General features: G+C 41.2%; 1 protein-coding gene across 2 annotated transcripts in view; it reads right to left on the minus strand.

The window, feature by feature from the left end:
- pdcd6ip (programmed cell death 6 interacting protein) overlaps positions 1-19,271 on the minus strand; it is a 140,334-nt gene that overhangs the window by 16,538 nt on the left and 104,525 nt on the right. For both annotated transcript variants that reach the window (XM_078540104.1, XM_078540105.1), the window contains exons 14-16: positions 10,048-10,182; positions 8,456-8,550; positions 6,773-6,902 (exon numbers count right to left, since the gene is read on the minus strand). In XM_078540104.1, coding sequence (XP_078396230.1) covers positions 6,773-6,902; positions 8,456-8,550; positions 10,048-10,182 — 360 coding nt within the window. The remainder of the gene's footprint in view (positions 1-6,772; positions 6,903-8,455; positions 8,551-10,047; positions 10,183-19,271) is intronic.

The raw sequence follows: 19,271 nt of genomic DNA on the forward strand, positions 1-19,271 counted from the left end.
GGAGCCTATTGTCAACAAGGGCAGACATCGACGGCAAGGTTCAACACCACCATCAGTATGCCAGCGTAATCTTTGGCAGCCTGAGGAAATGTGTGTTTGAAGACCAGGGCCTCAAACCCGGCACCAAGCTCATGGTCTATAAAGCAATGGTGATACCTGCCCTCCTATATGGCTCAGAGACATGGATTATGTACAGTAGGCACCTCAAAACTCTGGAGAAATACTACCAGCACTGCCTCTGCAAGATCCTGCAAATCCATTGGCAGGACAGATGCACCAACGTCAGTGATCTCGCTCAGGCCATCATCAAAGCACTGACCATGTGCGATCAGCTCCGCTGGGCAAGCCACATCATTCGCATGCCTGACGCAAGACTCCAGAAACAAGTAGTCTACTTGGAGCTTCGACACGGCAAGCGAGCCCCAAGAGGGCAGAGGAAATGCTTCAAGGACACCCTCAAAGCCTCCTTGAAAAAAATGTAGCATCCCCACCAACATCTGGGAATCTCTGGCCTAAGATCACCTGAAGTAGGGAGAAAGCATCCAGGAAGGATATGAACACCAAGTCTCATCGCCAAGGGCTAGCTGAAGCCAAGTGGCAATAGCGATAGGAGCATGGCAACCCGGGCACCTCACCCACCCATTCCCCCTACCACCATCTGCCCACCTGTGACAGAGACCATCAGTCACGTATTAGGCTCCTCAGTCACTTGAGAGCTCATTTTTAGTGTGGAAGCAAGTCATTCTCGACCCCGAGGGACTGCCTAAGAAGCAGGGTATGGCAAAGGCCTTGTTCACAAGTGAACACACATTCTGGAGGAATTGCAGAAGGGATTGTTGACCTGCTGGCAGAGTCCCAAGATGGCAATGACTGGTGACGTGAAGGCAGGGAAGGAAGCTAGTCAGGATAACTGTCAGTTGGCTTGCTGGATGGCAATTGGGTAAGAAAGGGAGTTGTTGCTCGTAAACATTTGGCAACAGCTGACCTGATTTGGCCTTTGGAGAATACCAAGAGAGACAGAAAAAGTAGCTTATCTAAGTGGGATTAAGCCTGAAAACTGAGGCAAAGTAGAAAAGCAGAGTAGCAACAATGGTAAGGACTTCCAGTGATGGGGCAAGATAGTGGACAAAGTACCCATGAGGGGAAAAAATGAAAGGTTGGTTGGCAGGAAGGGGAGGAGACATAACAGAAGGGCTCACGAGAGAAAAATAAAGCAATAGAAAGTAATGGACTGAGGAAAAGTAAGAAAAAAAGTACATCTAAAAGACCATTTGGCAATAGTTCTTCAATTGAAGCTCCCTACACTATTGCCATTTCCCTATACTTTTCATATATCCTTTCATATTCTACCCTTTCAAAAAGCTTCAGAAAATTTGATTTCTTCCTCACGGGGTCTCAATTCTGTGGTTGAAACACTAACTTCAAAAACTTCACACCTTAGCTGCCTCCCCAATATGCCTGCTAGATTCTCACAGTAGATGTCAATTTGCATTCTGCTCCTTTTCTCTGTCACTTTGAAACCATTGATATTGTACCAGTGCTGTCAAACAACAAGTAAAGACTGGAACATCCAAGCCTGACGAGCTTACCTCAAGTACTAATGGCAATTGCTCTAGATCCATATGTCAAGAGAGAGTATTAACATAAAATATTTGCACTTTTTTCTGTCAAATACTTGTCCAAGGTGACTTTTGTATACAGCACTTTACACATTTCAGTATTTTAATATCCATCAGTAGAATTATAATCTAACTAGTTCATTTGAAGCAGTTAACACATTGTAGTCTTGGCTTTTTAGCCCTTATCCCCTCCTTTGTTTTGCCAACCAAGAAAAAGACTTCTCTGATCTCACCATATTAGTTCTGAAATGTTACACAACCTAGCTTTCCCTTTCAGATGCTGATTCACCTGTTTGTATTTCCAACTTCTCATTTTTATTAATGAAAAACTGTTCATCTAACAGAATACATTATTGCTGAACAACAAATAAAAGCTGTCTGGTGCATTCTCCAAAAAATGAAATATTTCAATTTTTTTTGTAGAAATCATGACAAGTTTTTAAATTCAGAAATATTAAAAGAACATTTTACCACCTCTTTCAAACCCATTTTTACACTGTGTGGATCATGATTCAGCATGAACTCTTGTACAATGAATGCACAACAAAATGTAATTGAAGTATTAAAAATAAACTACAGAATAAAAAACACTACTTTTTCACAACCACCACTGGATGAAGAAGCAGCATATTCAGGAAGTTGAGGTTTGGACGGCTGGAAAAAAGAATAACTTTGAATGGGACTAAAGAGAACATTACACTAGCAATTACACATTAACAAGACACTAACAGCTAAGCAAAAATTTCATGAGGTTCTGTTGTCAGTACAAAGTGTTGTTGGACATGACCACAAGTGTCTACCCACATACAAAAAATACATGCAGTCAAAATAATAAATTATATTGTACAATGAATATATAGAATCGAAGTTGATGGTGTTGGTCAAAATAGACAAACACTTAATAGAAAAACAAATGAATGCCACATGGTCAGCTTTATGTAGAATAATAATCTGGAAGGAAAGAGATATTAAGTGATGGATTGAAAATAGAATTTGGGAACTCAACACAACTAAAAGCTAGATAGTGATATACAGTCATGTCAGAAATTATTTTTAAAAGTCTTGGAAACAGTGGGATTGCAGTCTGAAAGCAAGGTAGAGATTTATTTATAGGAGAAATATTTAGTTTCACAAAAGGATGAGTTAATATATCCCAAAATAGTAGCTGCAAATTAATCCATGAAAAGTCACCAAGGGAACAAATGGCAATTTTAGAGTGGCTTGCAATAATTAGTTGGTCCAGCAAATTCCATGCAAAGTAATGAAATTATTCACTAAATTTGTTACTTCAGCTCCAGATATATTAATGTAAACCACATTTTAATAATCATATAAATAAAAATGCATGCAAGAAAATTAAGGCCAGACTTTCCCCATTAGGGAGCAGATAAATGAAGTACATTAGTAACTCGAACAGGTGAGAGTCAAATTCAATCCTAGCTGTGTTAAGTAAGGTGGTCTTCCAACACTTTCAGTCTTTAGTTCACTGGTTGAGCACTTGCCTTTCAATGTCTCTAACAGTGATTTTCCCCTTTGCCTCTTGACAGGGCTTTTCAGGGAGAGAGCAAGTTGCAGAGATGAGAAGGAAAAGCAGCAGTTAGAACACTATATTTGGTCTCAGTGCCTCCAAAATACAGATAATAGATTAGGGTGGGCAGGTTGAGCACAGGATGTGATACTCCCATGAGTAAAACTCTATTTTGTTTTCTGACTGCAATCTCAATGTTGCAAAGAGATTTTTTTTTAAGTAATTAAGCATGACTGTAGTACCACTATCTAGCTTTTGGTTGCCCTTCGAGTATTCTTCTGGAAATCTATTTTTGCTTCATCGCTTTTTTAAATCCTATCTTATTCTACATAAGGTTGACCATGTGGCATTAATTTGCTGTGTTGTGTTAATTTGCTGGACCTGTTTAAAATCTAAAAATCTATTTTTGGGCCATTGCCTTAAAGGGGGTGTAACTGGGAGTCAGATTAATTAGGGATTTTAGGAGGTAATATAGTAGTAATTTGTAGTTCTATGTATGTGCTTGAAATCTTCTCTTTTGTTAATAAACATTTTAATTTAGTTATTTTTAAATCTCAAAGTCTTGGCAGTCTTATTATTTCTGAATTCAGTGCACTCATCTTGAAATAAATACAAATTGCAAAACCGTTGTGATAGCGAGATCAAATTTCCCTCGTGGATTTGATCCGCCTGGCATATATCATGTGCCATGTCATAACACTTTTTATTAACAATCTGCCCATATTTCAATCTGGTTTATATCCAAAGGTCCTAAAAGAAACAGCTGTAGAGTTAGTGCATGCATTGATTGTAATCTTCCAGAATTTCCTAGATTCTGGAAAGGTCTCAGCAGATTGGAAAACCACAAATGTAACATTCCTATTCAAGAAAGGAGACAGAGCAGGAAAAAGGCCAGTTAGCCCATCATCTATCATTGAGACAATGTTGGAACCAATTAAAAGAAAGTAGTAGCAAGGCATTTAGAAAACCGTCAAACAATCAAGCAGGATCAACATAGTTTTTGAAAGGAAATTGAGTTCTTTGGGGATGTAATGAGTAGGGTGTGTAAAGAGGAACCATTAGATGTAGTGAATTTGGAGCTTAGTTTTAGGCTAATACATTAGTATGGATTGAGAATTGGCTAATTAACAAATAAGGAGGTCATTTTTAGGTTGGCAAACTGTAATGAGTGCTGAAAGCTCAACTATTTACAATTTATATTAATAACTTGGATGAAAAACCTCTTTATTTAAGGAGGGATATACTTGCACAGGAGGCAGTAATGAGAAGGCTCATTAGGCTGATTCCTGGGATGAAGAGGGTGCCTCATGAGGGAAAGTTGAACAAGAGGTTGAGACAGTAGGGGATGATGGTGGCGGCATGGTGGTATTGTCACTGTCACTAATCCAGAGGCCCAGGCTAGTGCAATGGGGCAAGGGTTCAAATCCCACATGGCAGTTGGTGGAATTTAAATTCAATTAATAAATGTGGAATCTAAAGCTAGTCTCAATAATGATGACCATCATCATGAAACGATCAATTATTGTAAAAACCTCTGGTTCACTCGTGTCCTTTAGGGAAGGAAATCTGCCATCCTTAGACCCCTGTAGGGTCTGGCCTCCATGTAACTCCAGACCCACAGCAGCGTGGTTGACTCTTAACTGCGATCTGAAATGCCCTAGCAAGCTAATCAGTTCAAGAGTAATTAGGAACAGGCATCAAACACTGGCCTTGTCAATCCCCACATACCATGAAAGAAAGAATAAAGAAAAATTCATTAGAGTTTAGACAAATGAGAAGTGATCTTATTGAATCATAAAATTTTGAGGTGCCTTGACAGGATAGGTGCTGAGAGGTGCTTCCCCTCATAGAACCGGGGGGCACAGTTTCAAAATAAGGGATCACCAATTTAAGACAGAGATGAGGAAGAATTTCTTCTCTGAGGGTTGCGAATCTTCGGATTTCTCTACACTTGTGATCTGTCGAGGCTGAGCCATTGAATACATTCAAGGTCAAGTTAGATTTTTGAACTTTAAGGGAGTTAAGGGTTATGGGGAACAGGCAAGGAAGTGAAGTTGAGGCCAAGATCAGATCGGCCATCAGCTAAGATCTTACTGAATGGCAAAGCAGGCTCGAAGGGCTATATGGTTTATTCCCCTATTTCTACTAGTCTTAAGTAACCTGATGAAAAACTAGGGAACAAAACTGATTTTTGCATATACTATACTGCCCAAAAAGAATGAGGGCAAAATTAAGTAAAATCCGGCAAAATAATAAGTGTCTCTCTAAACATCTGCTTAAGAAATCTGCATGTGTATTGTAAAGTAATTGACAGAATGAAACACTTAATGGAACTAGACTCATCTTTGAAATATAATGATAGAATCTTTTGGTTAATTGGTCCAAATCTCAAAATTATTTGTTCATTTACAGTAAACCCACCACTTTTTTTGTATGAACACTCAAGTTGTGGCCAGCACTGGTACAGCCAACATTTATTGCCCACCCGTAAATACCAATGGAGTGCTTGCTGAGTTACTTCAGAGGGCAGCAAAGATTCAACCACTTTGCTGTGGGACTGGAGTCACATTTAATCAAACTGCACAATGACAGCTTTTGTTCCATAAAGGACATTTGCAAACCAGTTAGATTTTTCACGCAATCAGATAGCTTTGTGGCCACTTGTCAGCTTTATATTCCCAGACATTTCTCAAAATGAATTTAAATTCTCAAGCCATCATGGTATCATTTGAAATCACATTCTCGACATTTCTAGACCAGTAACATAAACCAATATATTACTCTAACGTGTAGTTAAGCACTGTCCACCAATTCGGTCAAGTTTTACCAATTGATACAGATTACAGGATGGAAAGTTTCTGCGACTGTGTTTAGAAGACATTTTCCCCTTGGCTTCCCATTCGTCATTTGTAGTCAAAAATATGTGTCATGAGCGAGTGCAATCATGCAGCTTTTTAAAATTAAACTTCTGAAATAAAATTTGCTTGAAAAATGCCCCTTCATATATTCAAGAGTGGTAATTCAGTGGTTTGATTAATACAGCTGAAAAATTAGTTTATCACAAAAATATTAAGTGTTTTTAATCAGTATCAAAGCCCACTTGTGAGTAACCTAATTTTAAATGACCAAGAATAGCTTAAAATTAGGCAGAACCATTTTTTAGTTATTTTGGGCACAGTTGTCTGTTTCTTAGTAAATTTGAAAAAACAATTCAAAAATCTTTCAAAATGTGCTTATTAGTGTCTTTGTGTCCAAAAGCAGCAGCTTAAATTTTATAGCCTGTAAATCACCACAATCAACAGAAACTCCTAATTATGGTGGTTTACTTTGAGTGATGACGAGTTTTGTGGTCAGGGCTGGCTTCCAGAGCAATTTTTTTTATACTGGCACAAAAGATCCCATAAACTCAATTTGAACTGAATGTAATTTGGCCTTAAAGTTCCACAATCTTGCTTGGGTTAACACCGACTTCAGACAGATTGCACAGAAAAAAAGAAACAGCATAACTGAGCCAAAATGTTCTTCCCTGATATTTACCTTAGCTCCATTTAATAGTTTATATACTTCCAGGTGTTTTAAGGTCTCAAATGATAATGATCATAAAGATTTTGATCAGTCTACTTACAAATAGACTTCTGGGTGCAGGAGTTGGAACAGCAGGTATGGTTCCTCCAACAGAAGCAGCAGTCTGGTATGCAGGTACTGCAGGAATATCAGGTGCACTGGGTTCTCTAGCTATGCTTTGTTGTAAATCCCTAACAAAAAGGACGAAAAAATTACAAACCTTAATATCTAAGCTTTCCTTTTCGTTCACAGTTCTGTTAAGTTTACAATCAAATAAAACCACAGATTCAGACAAAGTGAAAAAATGGGAGTGGAGGTAGCTGTCTGTGATGTCTTGAACATCATGATGTCACAAAATATTCTAAAGGGCTTCATCCTTTATGCGACTATTTGACAACAGAATGAGAGATGCTGCCAACCCAATAGCACCACTGGAACACAGGTATAGGAGTAGACCATTCAGCTCCTTCAGCCTGTCCCACCATTCAGGGATCTTGGCTGGCCTGTAAGTTAACTCCATCCACCTGCTAGGGCTCCATTTCCTTGTGTAGAAAAAAAAAATCAAGCTAGATTTAGAATTATTAATTGAGCTAACGTCAACTGTTTTTTGTCCTATATCCATAGACATTGCTCTGTCTACTACTTTAGTTAGTTGCGCAAAAAATTCAACTAGGTTTGTTAGATATGAACTACTCACTACAATCCCTGTTGGTTCTCTCAAATCTGCTTGGATTTCCCTAAATGCTCTTAACTATAGATTGCAATAATTTCCCCAGATCAAAAGTTCGAATAACAAGGCTACAGGTTTCTCGCTCTCATCCTTCTTAAATAATGGAGTAATTTTTTTTATTTTCCAATCTAAAGGAGCAATTCCTGAATCGAGACAGGTATGGGAGATTATGGCTAAAGAAACTGCAAATTCCTCATCTACTTCCTTTAAAACCTTGGAGTGAAAACCATCAAATCCTGGAATGTCAGTCTTCAGTGCCATTATTTTTCCTAATATCATTTTCCTTTTTATGTTAACATCAGTGAGTTCCAGTCCTTGATTCATAAGGAATTTCTCTGAAATATCAGGTATAGTATTTTCATCTTCTGCTATGAGACTGACTCAAAGCAATTATTCAACATTTACCATTTCCTATTTTCATTTCCAATATTACACCCCCATCTATTTTTAAAGGGTCCACATTACCCTCGATTACCCATTTTCTTCTAATATATTTCTAACCAACATATTTAATCACATATCCTCAATTAATTTTCTGGTTGAAAAACCATCTCTTATTAACTATACATACAATACGGAAATGTTATTCTTGAACTTGAGTCATAAATAGGATTGAAGCACTTGAAAGTTAAAGTTGGAACACTGGAAGAGAGAAATCCATTTGTGTACCACAGCTATGCAGACTTTCAGGGACAGGCAACGCAATGTGCTACCTGTGCAATCCACGCAGCATGCTTCATTGATAACACTGAAGACTGCACCATGTGCCATGCAGGTAGTGGGCTAGGGCACTGGTTTAATCCTGCATAATACTGCTCGAAGCAACACTACCTAATCAATTTCTCTCCCTGGATTGGCAAACAGATAATCTGTTCGCAAGGCAACATGAAACCAGATTATAACACACCACTAAATAATTACTTAACAACAGTACCAGGAGAATATTTGTGAAAAACAAATGTCACCCAAAATGGTCAAGGCTGCTGTAGGAAAGCATTAAAAAAAATCACTTACTTCAAAAGTTCATCCCTTTCAGTCTTGCGAGCAAACACAATGTCAGAACATTTTGTTTGAAATTTCAGGAGAATTTCAGTGAATCCATTGTAGAACTACAAAGGAGAGATATTTATACAAAAATTATGATAATAGATTGACAGCTGCCCTAATCTTGACATATCTATCTGCCAGTATGAATTCACTGGCAGTTACCCCCTGCTGCAAACATAAAAGCAGAAAAATACAAAGAGAATTGACAGAGTTAAGTCTGTAATGATATGATTGCTTTCGAAATGGGGTTAGGGGTGTCTCCTCACCAATGTTCCATATTTGAAATCCTGCTTTGGAAACCAGTTAAAGTGAAGGTTGTACCCTTCATGGATGCTTTCTGCTATGGCACAATCAGTGAAGATCCCTGCCTATAGGCATATAAGTTCTGATCAAATGTTACTTTGACCATTTGATGTGTCTGATCAGATGCTCCTTATCTGATGAGTATTCCACATTTTCTGTTCATTGTTTTTTTAAAAAGATAGTGCAGTGCTTGGAGAGCTCAGCTGACCAAGTGATGGTTTGAAAATCTCCAGCTGTTCTGAGGCTCCTCTGCTTTCCGATTACTAACTGGTGTCCTCTGCACCCTTGAAAGGGCAAATTTGCAGCTACACAAGTTCTGCTCATGTTTGTACTTCCATATCTTTTTGGACTAGCCTTGCTTTTTGAAGGCTGGAACCATCAAACCGTAAATAGCTTTTATACTGCTGTATTTTTTGCAGGTTGATAATGTGTTGTACAAGCCATAAGACCATAAGACATAGGAGTAGAAATTAGGCCATTCAGCCCATCGAGTCTGCTCCATCATTCAATCATGGCTGATAAGTTTCTCAACCCCATTCTCCCGCCTTCTCCCTGTAACCTTTGATCCCCTTACCAATTAAGAACCTATCTATCTCCGTCTTAAATACACTCGATGACCTGGCCTCCACAGCCTTCTGTGGCAATGAATTCCATTGATTCACCACTCTCTGGCTAAAGAAGTTTCTCCTCATCTCTGTTCTAAAAGGTCTTCCCTTTACTCTGAGGCTGTGCCCTCGGATCCTAGTCTCTCCTACTAATGGAAACACCTTCCCCACGTCCACTCTATCCAGGCCTTTCAGTATTCTGTAAGTTTCAATCAGATCCCCCCTCATCCTTCTAAACTCCATCAAGTATAGACCCAGAGTCCTCAAACGTTCCTCATATGTTAAGCCTTTCATTCCTGGGATTGTGCTCGTGAACCTCCACTGGACCCTCTCCAGGGCCAGAACACCCTTCCTGAGATACGGGGCCCAAAATTGCTCACAATATTCTAAATGTGAATCTTGCCTTTCACAGCAGCAAGTTAAAAACACAAGAAATGTAGTGTAACAGTGAAATTTTCCAGTTAAGATTGTGTTAAATCACCACTTGAAAATATGTGAACTGAAAGCTTTAAAATATTGTGCAAATTCAAAACGTATCTAAATTTTAAAATTACAGACAGTCCACTATGTGAAGCCTTTAATTATTATATGGTGCAAGGATGAAAACACAAATTATTTTTTTTTCGGAGAATAAACTATGGAAAAACTCACTTTTGTTCCTTCTTTCAAGTTACTAACAAGTTCAACAAACTGATCATGTCCTGCTGCTAACTTCTTAAGCATTTCTTCCCTCTGATTAGCATCTGTGTTTGACTGTGTTGACTTCGAAAATTCTTCATGAGCAGCCTAGGCAGAACAGATGCAAGATTTTAATTATTTGTTCCAAATTTATGTTGGTAAGAGTATGTCAACCAGCATCTATCTAAAACGTGGAGTGAAAAAAAAAGACACAACCAACAAGCAATGCATTAGCTAAATAATGGTAGAATACATATTTTTAAACAGTAATTTGACTCATGGAACTGATTTTTCTTCAATTAACAGGTAATTCATAAATCAAGAGTAATGTAACCGATATGTGCTAATACCTGGCTTATTTCTGTGACAAGTGCATAAAATAAACCTATTGATAATAGTGTGAAGCTCTGGGAAATAAGCGAAGCTGATCCCATGCTACTTATGATTTCACACATTTGTTATTAACAATCAAACACCACATTCTATATCAACCAATTCATTGAAAGTCTTTAGGAGGCCAACCTTCAAACTGAAGTTGCAATAGTGATTGGAGATTAAGGCAAATTTAGACAGCTGCTTTAGCATAGCTATGGAACTGCTCATGTGCAATGCAAAACGGAGACTGGGTCCAATATGACTCCCAGAGGAACTTAAGCAAGGCTCCTTGGAGGGGATTAACTTGGATCTGACACCACATGCAATGCAACTCTTGCATGTCAAACCAGGCTGAAAAACCCTGGCACTTCAAGCCAACCTACAGTTAATTCCAATGTATACAGTATAATGTACAGGTACAGTGTCTCGAAACTAGCAATCTCAGCACCGATTTTGCCCGTTTTTGGGTTAGGTGGTTCGGGCCAGGCATGCTGAGTGCTGGGGGTATTTTTTCATAGGTTGCAATAGGCAGTTTTGAAAGAAAGCAACATTGCTGCAAGATAAGCCAAGGAAATTCATTGGAGTTGCTTCAGATCTGTCAGTGATTAGTTGCCAAAAGTATGGTAGAAGCTGCTTATGCATGTAAATTGGGTTCCTGCTGGAATTCAATGAAGTGTTGGTGGTGGAGTGGGAGCAGCTGCAAGCAATTTCCCAGCCATACAGTTAGACCAAAAATGTCGGTGAGGAGGGAAAATTAAGTGATAGCAGCTTAAAAAAAAATGGCTGGTTTTCAAACATCGGCACTTTTTGGACAGCCGGATTTGAGGTATTGTACCTGTACTGACACTACTGTCCTCACTCTCTCAAGCATTTCCATTTCAATATTAGTCGAACCCCATACATGTTGCATCCCTCCAAAATTTTAACTTGTTTCTGTCTTTTAGATGCTGACAGGCTGTACACTCATTTTTATTTCAGACCTTAATAGAATCATAGAATGATTACAGTACAGAAGGGTACCATTCATCCAGTCGCATCTGTGCTGGCTGTCTGCAAGAACAATTCACCTAGTGCCACTTTGCTGCCTGTTCCCTGTAGCCCCAAAAATCATTTCTCTTCAGATAATGGTCCAATTCTCTTTTGAAAGCCACAATGGAATCTGCCTTCACCACACACTCTCAGGCAGTACACTCCTGACTCTGATCACTCGCTGCATTAAGAAAAATCCTCACACTGGCAAAAGAAGCAATGGTAATCACCTTAAAAATCAGTGTCATCCAGTTGGCAATCACTCCACCAAGAGGAACAGTTCCTCCTCATCCACTCCATCCCCTCAACTTTGAACACCTCCATTAAACCACCTCCTCTGCAAGGAAGAACCTCAACTTCTCCAACTGCAACAAATTCCTCATCGCTGGAATCATTCTCATGAATCTTCTCAGTGCTTTCTCCAATGCATCCACATCCCTCCCAGAAGTGCATGCAGCATTCCAGTCAAGGCTGAACCAAAGGTTATCGTAACTTAACTGTTCCTGCATTCTGTGTCCCCAACCACATAGCCCAAGATCCCATGTGCTCTTTTAACCACGATTTCAACCTGACCCTGCCAGCTTCAATGGCTTGTGAGCATATACCCCCAGGTCCCTCTGCTCCTGCACCCCCTTCAGAATTGCACCCTTTTCCTTTATATTGCCTCTGCCATTCCTCCTATGAAAATGAATCACTTCACACCTCCCTGCACCAAACCCTATCCACCACTTGCCCGCCCATTCCACCAACCTGGCCATACCCCTCTGAAGTTCAGCACACTCAGTTCACAGTACCTCCACATCTTGCATCATCCCCAAATTCCAAAACTTTGCCCTGTACACCAAAGTCTCGGCCATAAATACATATCACTCACAGCAGGGAAACCACCCCCCCCATAAACCTTCCTCCAGTCTGAAAAGCAACAGTTTACCACCACTCGCCATTTCCTGTCACTCAGCCAATCCCGCCTCCATATCGCCACTGTCCCCTTCATTTCATGAGCTCTAACTTAGCTAACAAGTCTGTTGTGCAGCATTTTATCAAATGTTTTTGAAGTCCATGCACATGAGATCAAACACACTATCCTCATCCATCCTCTCTGCCACCTCAAAAAACTCGAGCAAGCTGGCAAAACACAATTTCCCATAACAAATCTGTGCTTGCTTTCCTTAATTCATCTACATCTGCCCAAGTGACTATTAATACGGTCCCAAATTATCTTCTTTAAAAGCTTCCACACTGACTGCTCTGCAGTTGCCGGGTTCATCCTTAGACCCCCTCTTCAACAAGGGTACAGGTATAACATTTACAGTTCTCCAGTCCTCTGGCACCACCTCTGCATCCAAGGAGGATTGAAAAGTCATGGTCAGTGCCTCCTCAACTTCCGCCCTTACTTCCCCTAGCATTCTTGGTTGCATCTCATCTGGTTCCTAGTGACTTAACTTTAAGTACAATCTATTTAATACCTCCTCTATCAAATTTAGACCCATCAAGTGTGCCAATGAAATCCTCTTCCACCATGACTTGGGCAGTACCTTCTTCCTTGGTAAAGACAAATGCAGAGTACCATTTAGTGCCTTTGCCATGCCCCCTGCCTCCTTGAGTAAATCCCTTTTTAGGTCAGAACCAGCCCCTCTGACAAACCCTTTAGTGGTTATATGCCTATCAAAGACATTTGGATTTCTTTTTTATGTTAGCTGCTAGTCTCTTCTCATACTCTCTCTCTACTTTGTCTGATTTTTTTATTCGATACCCCTCTGAACCTTCTTTTGGGCCTGATTCTCATTAAGATTATCCACCTGACATGTCATATGTACCCTTTTTCTGCTTTATTTTACTCATCTATTGCATCATCCAGGGAGTTCTGGATTTGTTTGCCTTATCTTCCCACTCACAGAAGTATATCTTGACTGTACCCGATCTACCTACTTTTTGAAGGCAACCCACTCTCAGGCAAAATTGTAATGGAACAATCCTGGATTCCAATTTATCTGTGCCAGATCCATTCTCACCACATTGAAGTTTGCCTCCCCAATTAATTATTCTTACTCTGGAATGCTCCTTGTCCTTTTCCACAGCCAATCTAAACATTATGATACAATGATAACTGTCCCCTAAATGTTCCCCTACTGACATTTGATCCACTTAGCCCAGTTTATACTTAATTCAATAAAAAGTCACAGCATACAGCATCTATAATTTTAAAATGCATTGTCGAAGGTTTTCAAACTAAAGCAGGAACAAGGACTATAATCACTGCAAAACATTTTTGTAAGCCCTTTACAATTTTAAAGTTCTTGCTTTAGGCCATTGACAGTATGGTAAAATTAGATTGCAGAAGTCTGAGTCATAACAATGCTAAAACTAACAGAAAGACAGTAGAAAATCAAAGTTACAATATTTATTGACAGAGGTTCTGTTCCTTTATAATGCAATTGCTTCTACAAACCAATTTCCTTGATTTCATCAGTGTTTGAGAAAGTTTTTATTTATAGAATTCAAAGCTATACTTCACAAACAGGGAACTACTTCAGAGATACAGGCACTGTTGTAATGTAAGCAAGAAAGATTCCACCGATAGCAATGAGATGAAGAACTAGTTAATCTGCTTTCTGAGAATACTGTTTAAGAAATAAATGTTCGTCAGTGTTCTGGAAGATTTCCCAACTCTTCTTTGAATCATGCCACAAGGTCTTTTACACCCACCAGAACAAGTTGTGGGTGTATCCATTTACCAGATCATCCAAAATCTAGAAAATCTCAATATAGCATTTCATCAATTGTGCACTCAAGTGTCACTCTAGATTATATGCAAAATGCCTAGAGTGGGACGCTAAGACATGGGCCTGAATTTCACGGCAAGTCGGTGGGTCCAGAAGTGGATACAGAATCCGCTCTGGGGCGAGATCGCATTTCCAACGTGATTTCACGCTGGGTGGTCAATTAAGGGGCCGCCCAGCGTGAAACGTGTCTTTTCAATGGTTGGACAGGGATGGGAGCCTGTCGGGCGCCTGGTCCAAAGGTGACCCAACGGGGGATTTAAAGGCAGCAAAGGTAACTTCCTGAAGGCTGCCAGGGAATACTATGCAGCCTTGGGAGTTGTTCGAGGGAACGTATATTTCGGCCAGCAATGGCATCTGCAACTGCTGGGCACGCCAGATTGGAGGGAAAGTCTGGTGGGCACCCAGCATTCCCCCCGCGCCCCCCTCAGTTCTTGGGCGAGTGCCTGGGAATCCTAGAGCAGGAGGTCAGTGCCAGGCAGGACATTCTCATTCCTGGGGATAGCAAGAGGAGACCAAGGCACCTAACCAAAAAAGCATGGCAAGGGGTGGCAGCCCAGGTCAACATGATGCTGTGCGGCGCACATGGGAGCGGTGCCACAAAAGGTTCAACAATCTGTTGCGCTCAGCAAGGATGAGTACCGAGTTGGCATGCATCTGTGCCGAGTGGTGTTAACGGCTGGCCGTCCCCCTGTGGTGCTCAGGGATGTCAGAGTCTGAGTACCAACTGTAAATGACATGGGTGCCAGCCAAGGTAGTAAGCTCTGGCTGCTTGGCCTGATTGCTTTGCAGGTTGAGGGCCACAACTCGGACGTGCCCTGCAAGGTGTTCCTCAGGCGGGGTTGGCCAGGCTGCAATGGCACTGCAGGTAGAGAGTGGACTAACCAATGCTCCTCTGTCCTTTCAGGAGAAAAGAAGCAGTAACAACATCGAGGGGACAAGGACAGATGGAGGTTGGGGAGGGGGGGGGTGAACCAGGATGCAGCACTCAGCGTGAGCTTAAGGCACCGTGAGCACAAGGGGGACTTTTCATGGGTGATTCTCGGTTTTGTTAATTTGTTTACTGTTGTGACCATTTACACCTTATACTGTTATGTTCATTCGATGAGAGTGCCGATGTGATATAAATTTTGCTTTTGTGTTATTGGCCTGAGAATGCTTCACTTGTTTTGTAGTTGCACGGCACACCAGTGTCTCATGCTGGACTTGAGTGGCTCTGAACCTTATTGCACAGGTACTGATTGGACTTTGGGATCATTGGAATGGGTCATTTCAAACATCCAGTAAGGAGGCGGCACCAATGGCATGAGATAGAAGCAGTGCCTTGGCAGCCTAGCTAATGGAGCATTGAATTAAAATGTCTCTGCCTCCCTAAAGGTTCCAAAGGTCTGCCTCCATGTCCTCACTATGCTCTTCCCCAGGCTCCTCTTCTGATCCACCACTGGAGTCATCATCTGTGGCCTGTGGAGCTGTCTCAAGATCCTCTTTCTCCAGTGTGTCCCTCCTTGCCAGAGCCAGATTGTAGAAAGCACAGTATGCAACCACTATCCGAGACACACGCTCTGGCGTGTATTGTAGTGCTCCCCGTGAACGGTCCAGGCATTTGATTCTCATCGTAAGACCTATGGTCCTCTCTATCACCGACCTTGTGGAGGCATGAGTCCTATTATAACGCTGCTCTGCTTCTGTTCTTGGGTGCTGGAGAGATTTCATAAGCCACCTTTCCAATGGATAGCCCTGGTCACCCAGCAGCCATCCATCCAGTCGAGCTGGAGCCATGAACAGCCTTCGCACCTAAGAGTGTCTGAGGATGTATGCATCATGGGAGCTGCCAGGGTACCTTGCGCAGACTTGCAGAATCTGCTTCTGTGGTCATAAACTATCTGGACATTCTTTTGACAAAGGCACCCGATCTACCCACTGGAACCTTGACAGCTACATTTGTGCAGTCAATGTCACCCAGGATGCGGGGGAATCCAGCAATCACAGCAAAGCCTCTGGCTCACTGAGCCTGACTGACCTCGTCCATCCATAAATGAATAAACGTCATGACCCACCCAAACAGAGCATCAAGTCAACAGCTTTACGCAACTGTGGACAGCCGATTGGGACACTCCACACGTCTCCCACTGACCCCTGAAAAGAGCCAGGGGCATATAAGTTGAGGGCCACTGCGATCTTCAGAGCCACTGGCATGGGGTGGCCACCTGCACAGCTAGAGGTGATCTCAGGCCCAATCATATGTCAAATGGAGGTCACAGTCTCCCTGGAGAGGCAGAGCCTCCTTCAGCATTGCACCTCTGACAGGTTGACGTAGCTGCATCACTACCTGTAAACCCTGGCAGCAGGATAATGTGGTCTTCTACAGCCCCTTCCGCCTTGGACTCCATGCTGGCCCTATGCCTACAACTCTCCTCCCAAAGGTTGCTCCCATGGACACTGCCTTATGGGCACCTGGCCTCCTCTCACTTCTGCCCCTCTCTTCCTCCTCAGAGGAGGTGCCACCAGTGGAGTATACAATCCCCATTACCAGAGAAGCAGAAAGCTGGTGACTAGAAGGTTCCACACAGTATAAATCCTCCAGAGACCTTGGAGGCACCAATGAGTCCTGAAATGAAGGTTAGTAATGCAAAGACTGAAGCTCAAAACAGAGATAAAGCTGTCAAGTTTCAATAAGCAAGCAGCAGCAAACTATCTTCTAAACTCCTCACTACTCACAATGGCAATGCTCCAGGCCCATTTTATCCCGCCCATGGATGACAATTCGATGACAATGCGACAAGCACCAAATCGCATGGGCAACGTAAAATAGAATCCAATTGGCTTTTTAATGGCCTTAATTGGCCCTTTAATTGACGGGCAGGAGTAGCTCCAACTCCTGCACGGGCTCGCTAACCTCAATATTGATCGCATGCGTGAAGGTGTCGGGATGCACACCAGACATCATCTCGCGCAATTTCATGTGCTTTCAAGTTGGACACACTCCCGACCTTGGAACATAAAATTCAGGCCATGGCCTTCTGACTGAGGCAAGCATAGCACCAAAAGGCACATTTATTCTTTAAACAAAAATAGCTAAGACAAGAAAGATGTTTATGTTAGCCCATATTGCCTGCCTTTTGTGTCTTAAAGGAAATCAGGGACACTGAGGGAAACCCTCTTCTTAAAATAATCACACATATACCAACCTATGAGGAGCAAGAGTGGGCCATTCAGCCCCTCAAGCCTGCTTCGTCATTTAGTAAAATGGTGGCTGGTCTGATTTTGCTCTTAACTCGACTTTCCTGCCTTCTTACGCCCATTCCTCCACTCCCCCGTAACCTTGGATTCCCTTCTAGATCAAAAATCTGTCCAACCCAGCCTTGAAAATATTCAATAATTCAGCCTCTATTGCTCTCTGGGTTAGAGAATTCCAAAGATTAACAAGGCTACTAGAGTTAAAATGTCTAATACAAATATAACTTAGCAGCTTCAGATTATTTAATTCAATATTACACTTGAATGAAAACTAAGATGCAAATGGTTAAGAGACTAGCTAAGAAGCCAATAAATAGATTTTTCATTTCAGAGTTAACTATTATTTCTCCCAGCACATACCTAGGTGATGTACAACAACAGCTAGATCCTTCCATCATCTGCTGACACTTCTTTGCACTATTGGCACCAAGATTAAGAGCTTCCCAGGTAATATTCCCAAGTTCCCTTACCTCATCATGGACAACTACATAGCCTCCGTTTGGCATCTCCCTCTCAATGTTTGAAACGGCAAGTCAACAAGAAGAAAAATCAAATCTGCCATGTACCTAACTACGTTGCCCACCATCATTTTTATCATGTCCCAAGTGACAAATACCAATATGCTACTGACCATTACTATTTCCAAGTTCAAAAACAAATTTAGTGAATAATTTAAGCACAGATGTAAAAAATTATGCTTTTTGCTCCAGGTTTGCTCTTTATTCTGCAGTATATTGCACAAGTCAGACCCCAGTTTTTCCATGAACAGGGTAAAAAGGTGGCAAGGTGTGCAATAACCAGCAATGTTTTCCTCTGTGCAAGGCTCATTCTTAAGCAGGTTTAAAGTTACAGAGATAAAAACAAAGTGCTGGAAAAACTCAGCCAGTCTGGCAGCATCTGTGGAGAGAAACAGAGGTAACGTTTCAAGTCCAATATGACTCTTCTTCGGAACCAGAGGAACAATCTGATTGTGCTAATTACACTGAAAACAAGCTTGCAGAATGGCTCACTTACACATGCTAGAAGCCATATACATTCACGCACAGGATCCTGTCCTTATCAGACAGCAGGAACATGTGCACCCTCTGCATCCTTATCATTTAAAGAAAAGCTTAGAGAACAGTAATTTCCTGATTCACCCAGGGCAAAGCCTTGACCAGACACAGTCAACCTACACAAATGAATTTCAACAAAACTGGGCAGCTAACTGCTCATTACTGCATTTTCCATGACAATGTCTCCACCAGGGTCCACATGCCAACCAATCAGCACACTCTTCTCATGCAATATAAACTGTTGTTCTTCAGTGACATTTTGCTAATTTCCTTCAAGCTATCCTAATGAGTGCAAGACAAAAAGCTTAGATGGAATGCCTCTTTTTCAGCAATATACTACAAAACTATTTAAATCAATTACCCCATTCAATTTGCATATGTTGAAGTTATTCCACATATAATTTTACTTTGGAGGATTATATTGACGTTCTTCACTCAGCTTGCCAAGGTTTGATCTAGATAGGAACAGAGGTAGGCCATTCATCTTCTCAAACCTGTTCCACCATTGAATTAAATCATGGCTGAACTGTATCTTAATTCCATTTACCTACCTTGGTTTCATAACCTACAAAGAACCAGATTCAATTAAGGTGAATCTGCACTGAACCCCTCCAAAACCAAAGTATCTTTCCCAAGTTATGGTACACAGAACTGAATGCAGTGCGACAGGTGGGGTCTAACCATTGTCCTATTTAGTTATAGCTTCCACCACTTGTTAATC

This window comes from Cetorhinus maximus, chromosome 4, assembly GCF_964194155.1.
Source record: "Cetorhinus maximus chromosome 4, sCetMax3.hap1.1, whole genome shotgun sequence".
NCBI classification, from domain to species: domain Eukaryota; kingdom Metazoa; phylum Chordata; class Chondrichthyes; order Lamniformes; family Cetorhinidae; genus Cetorhinus; species Cetorhinus maximus.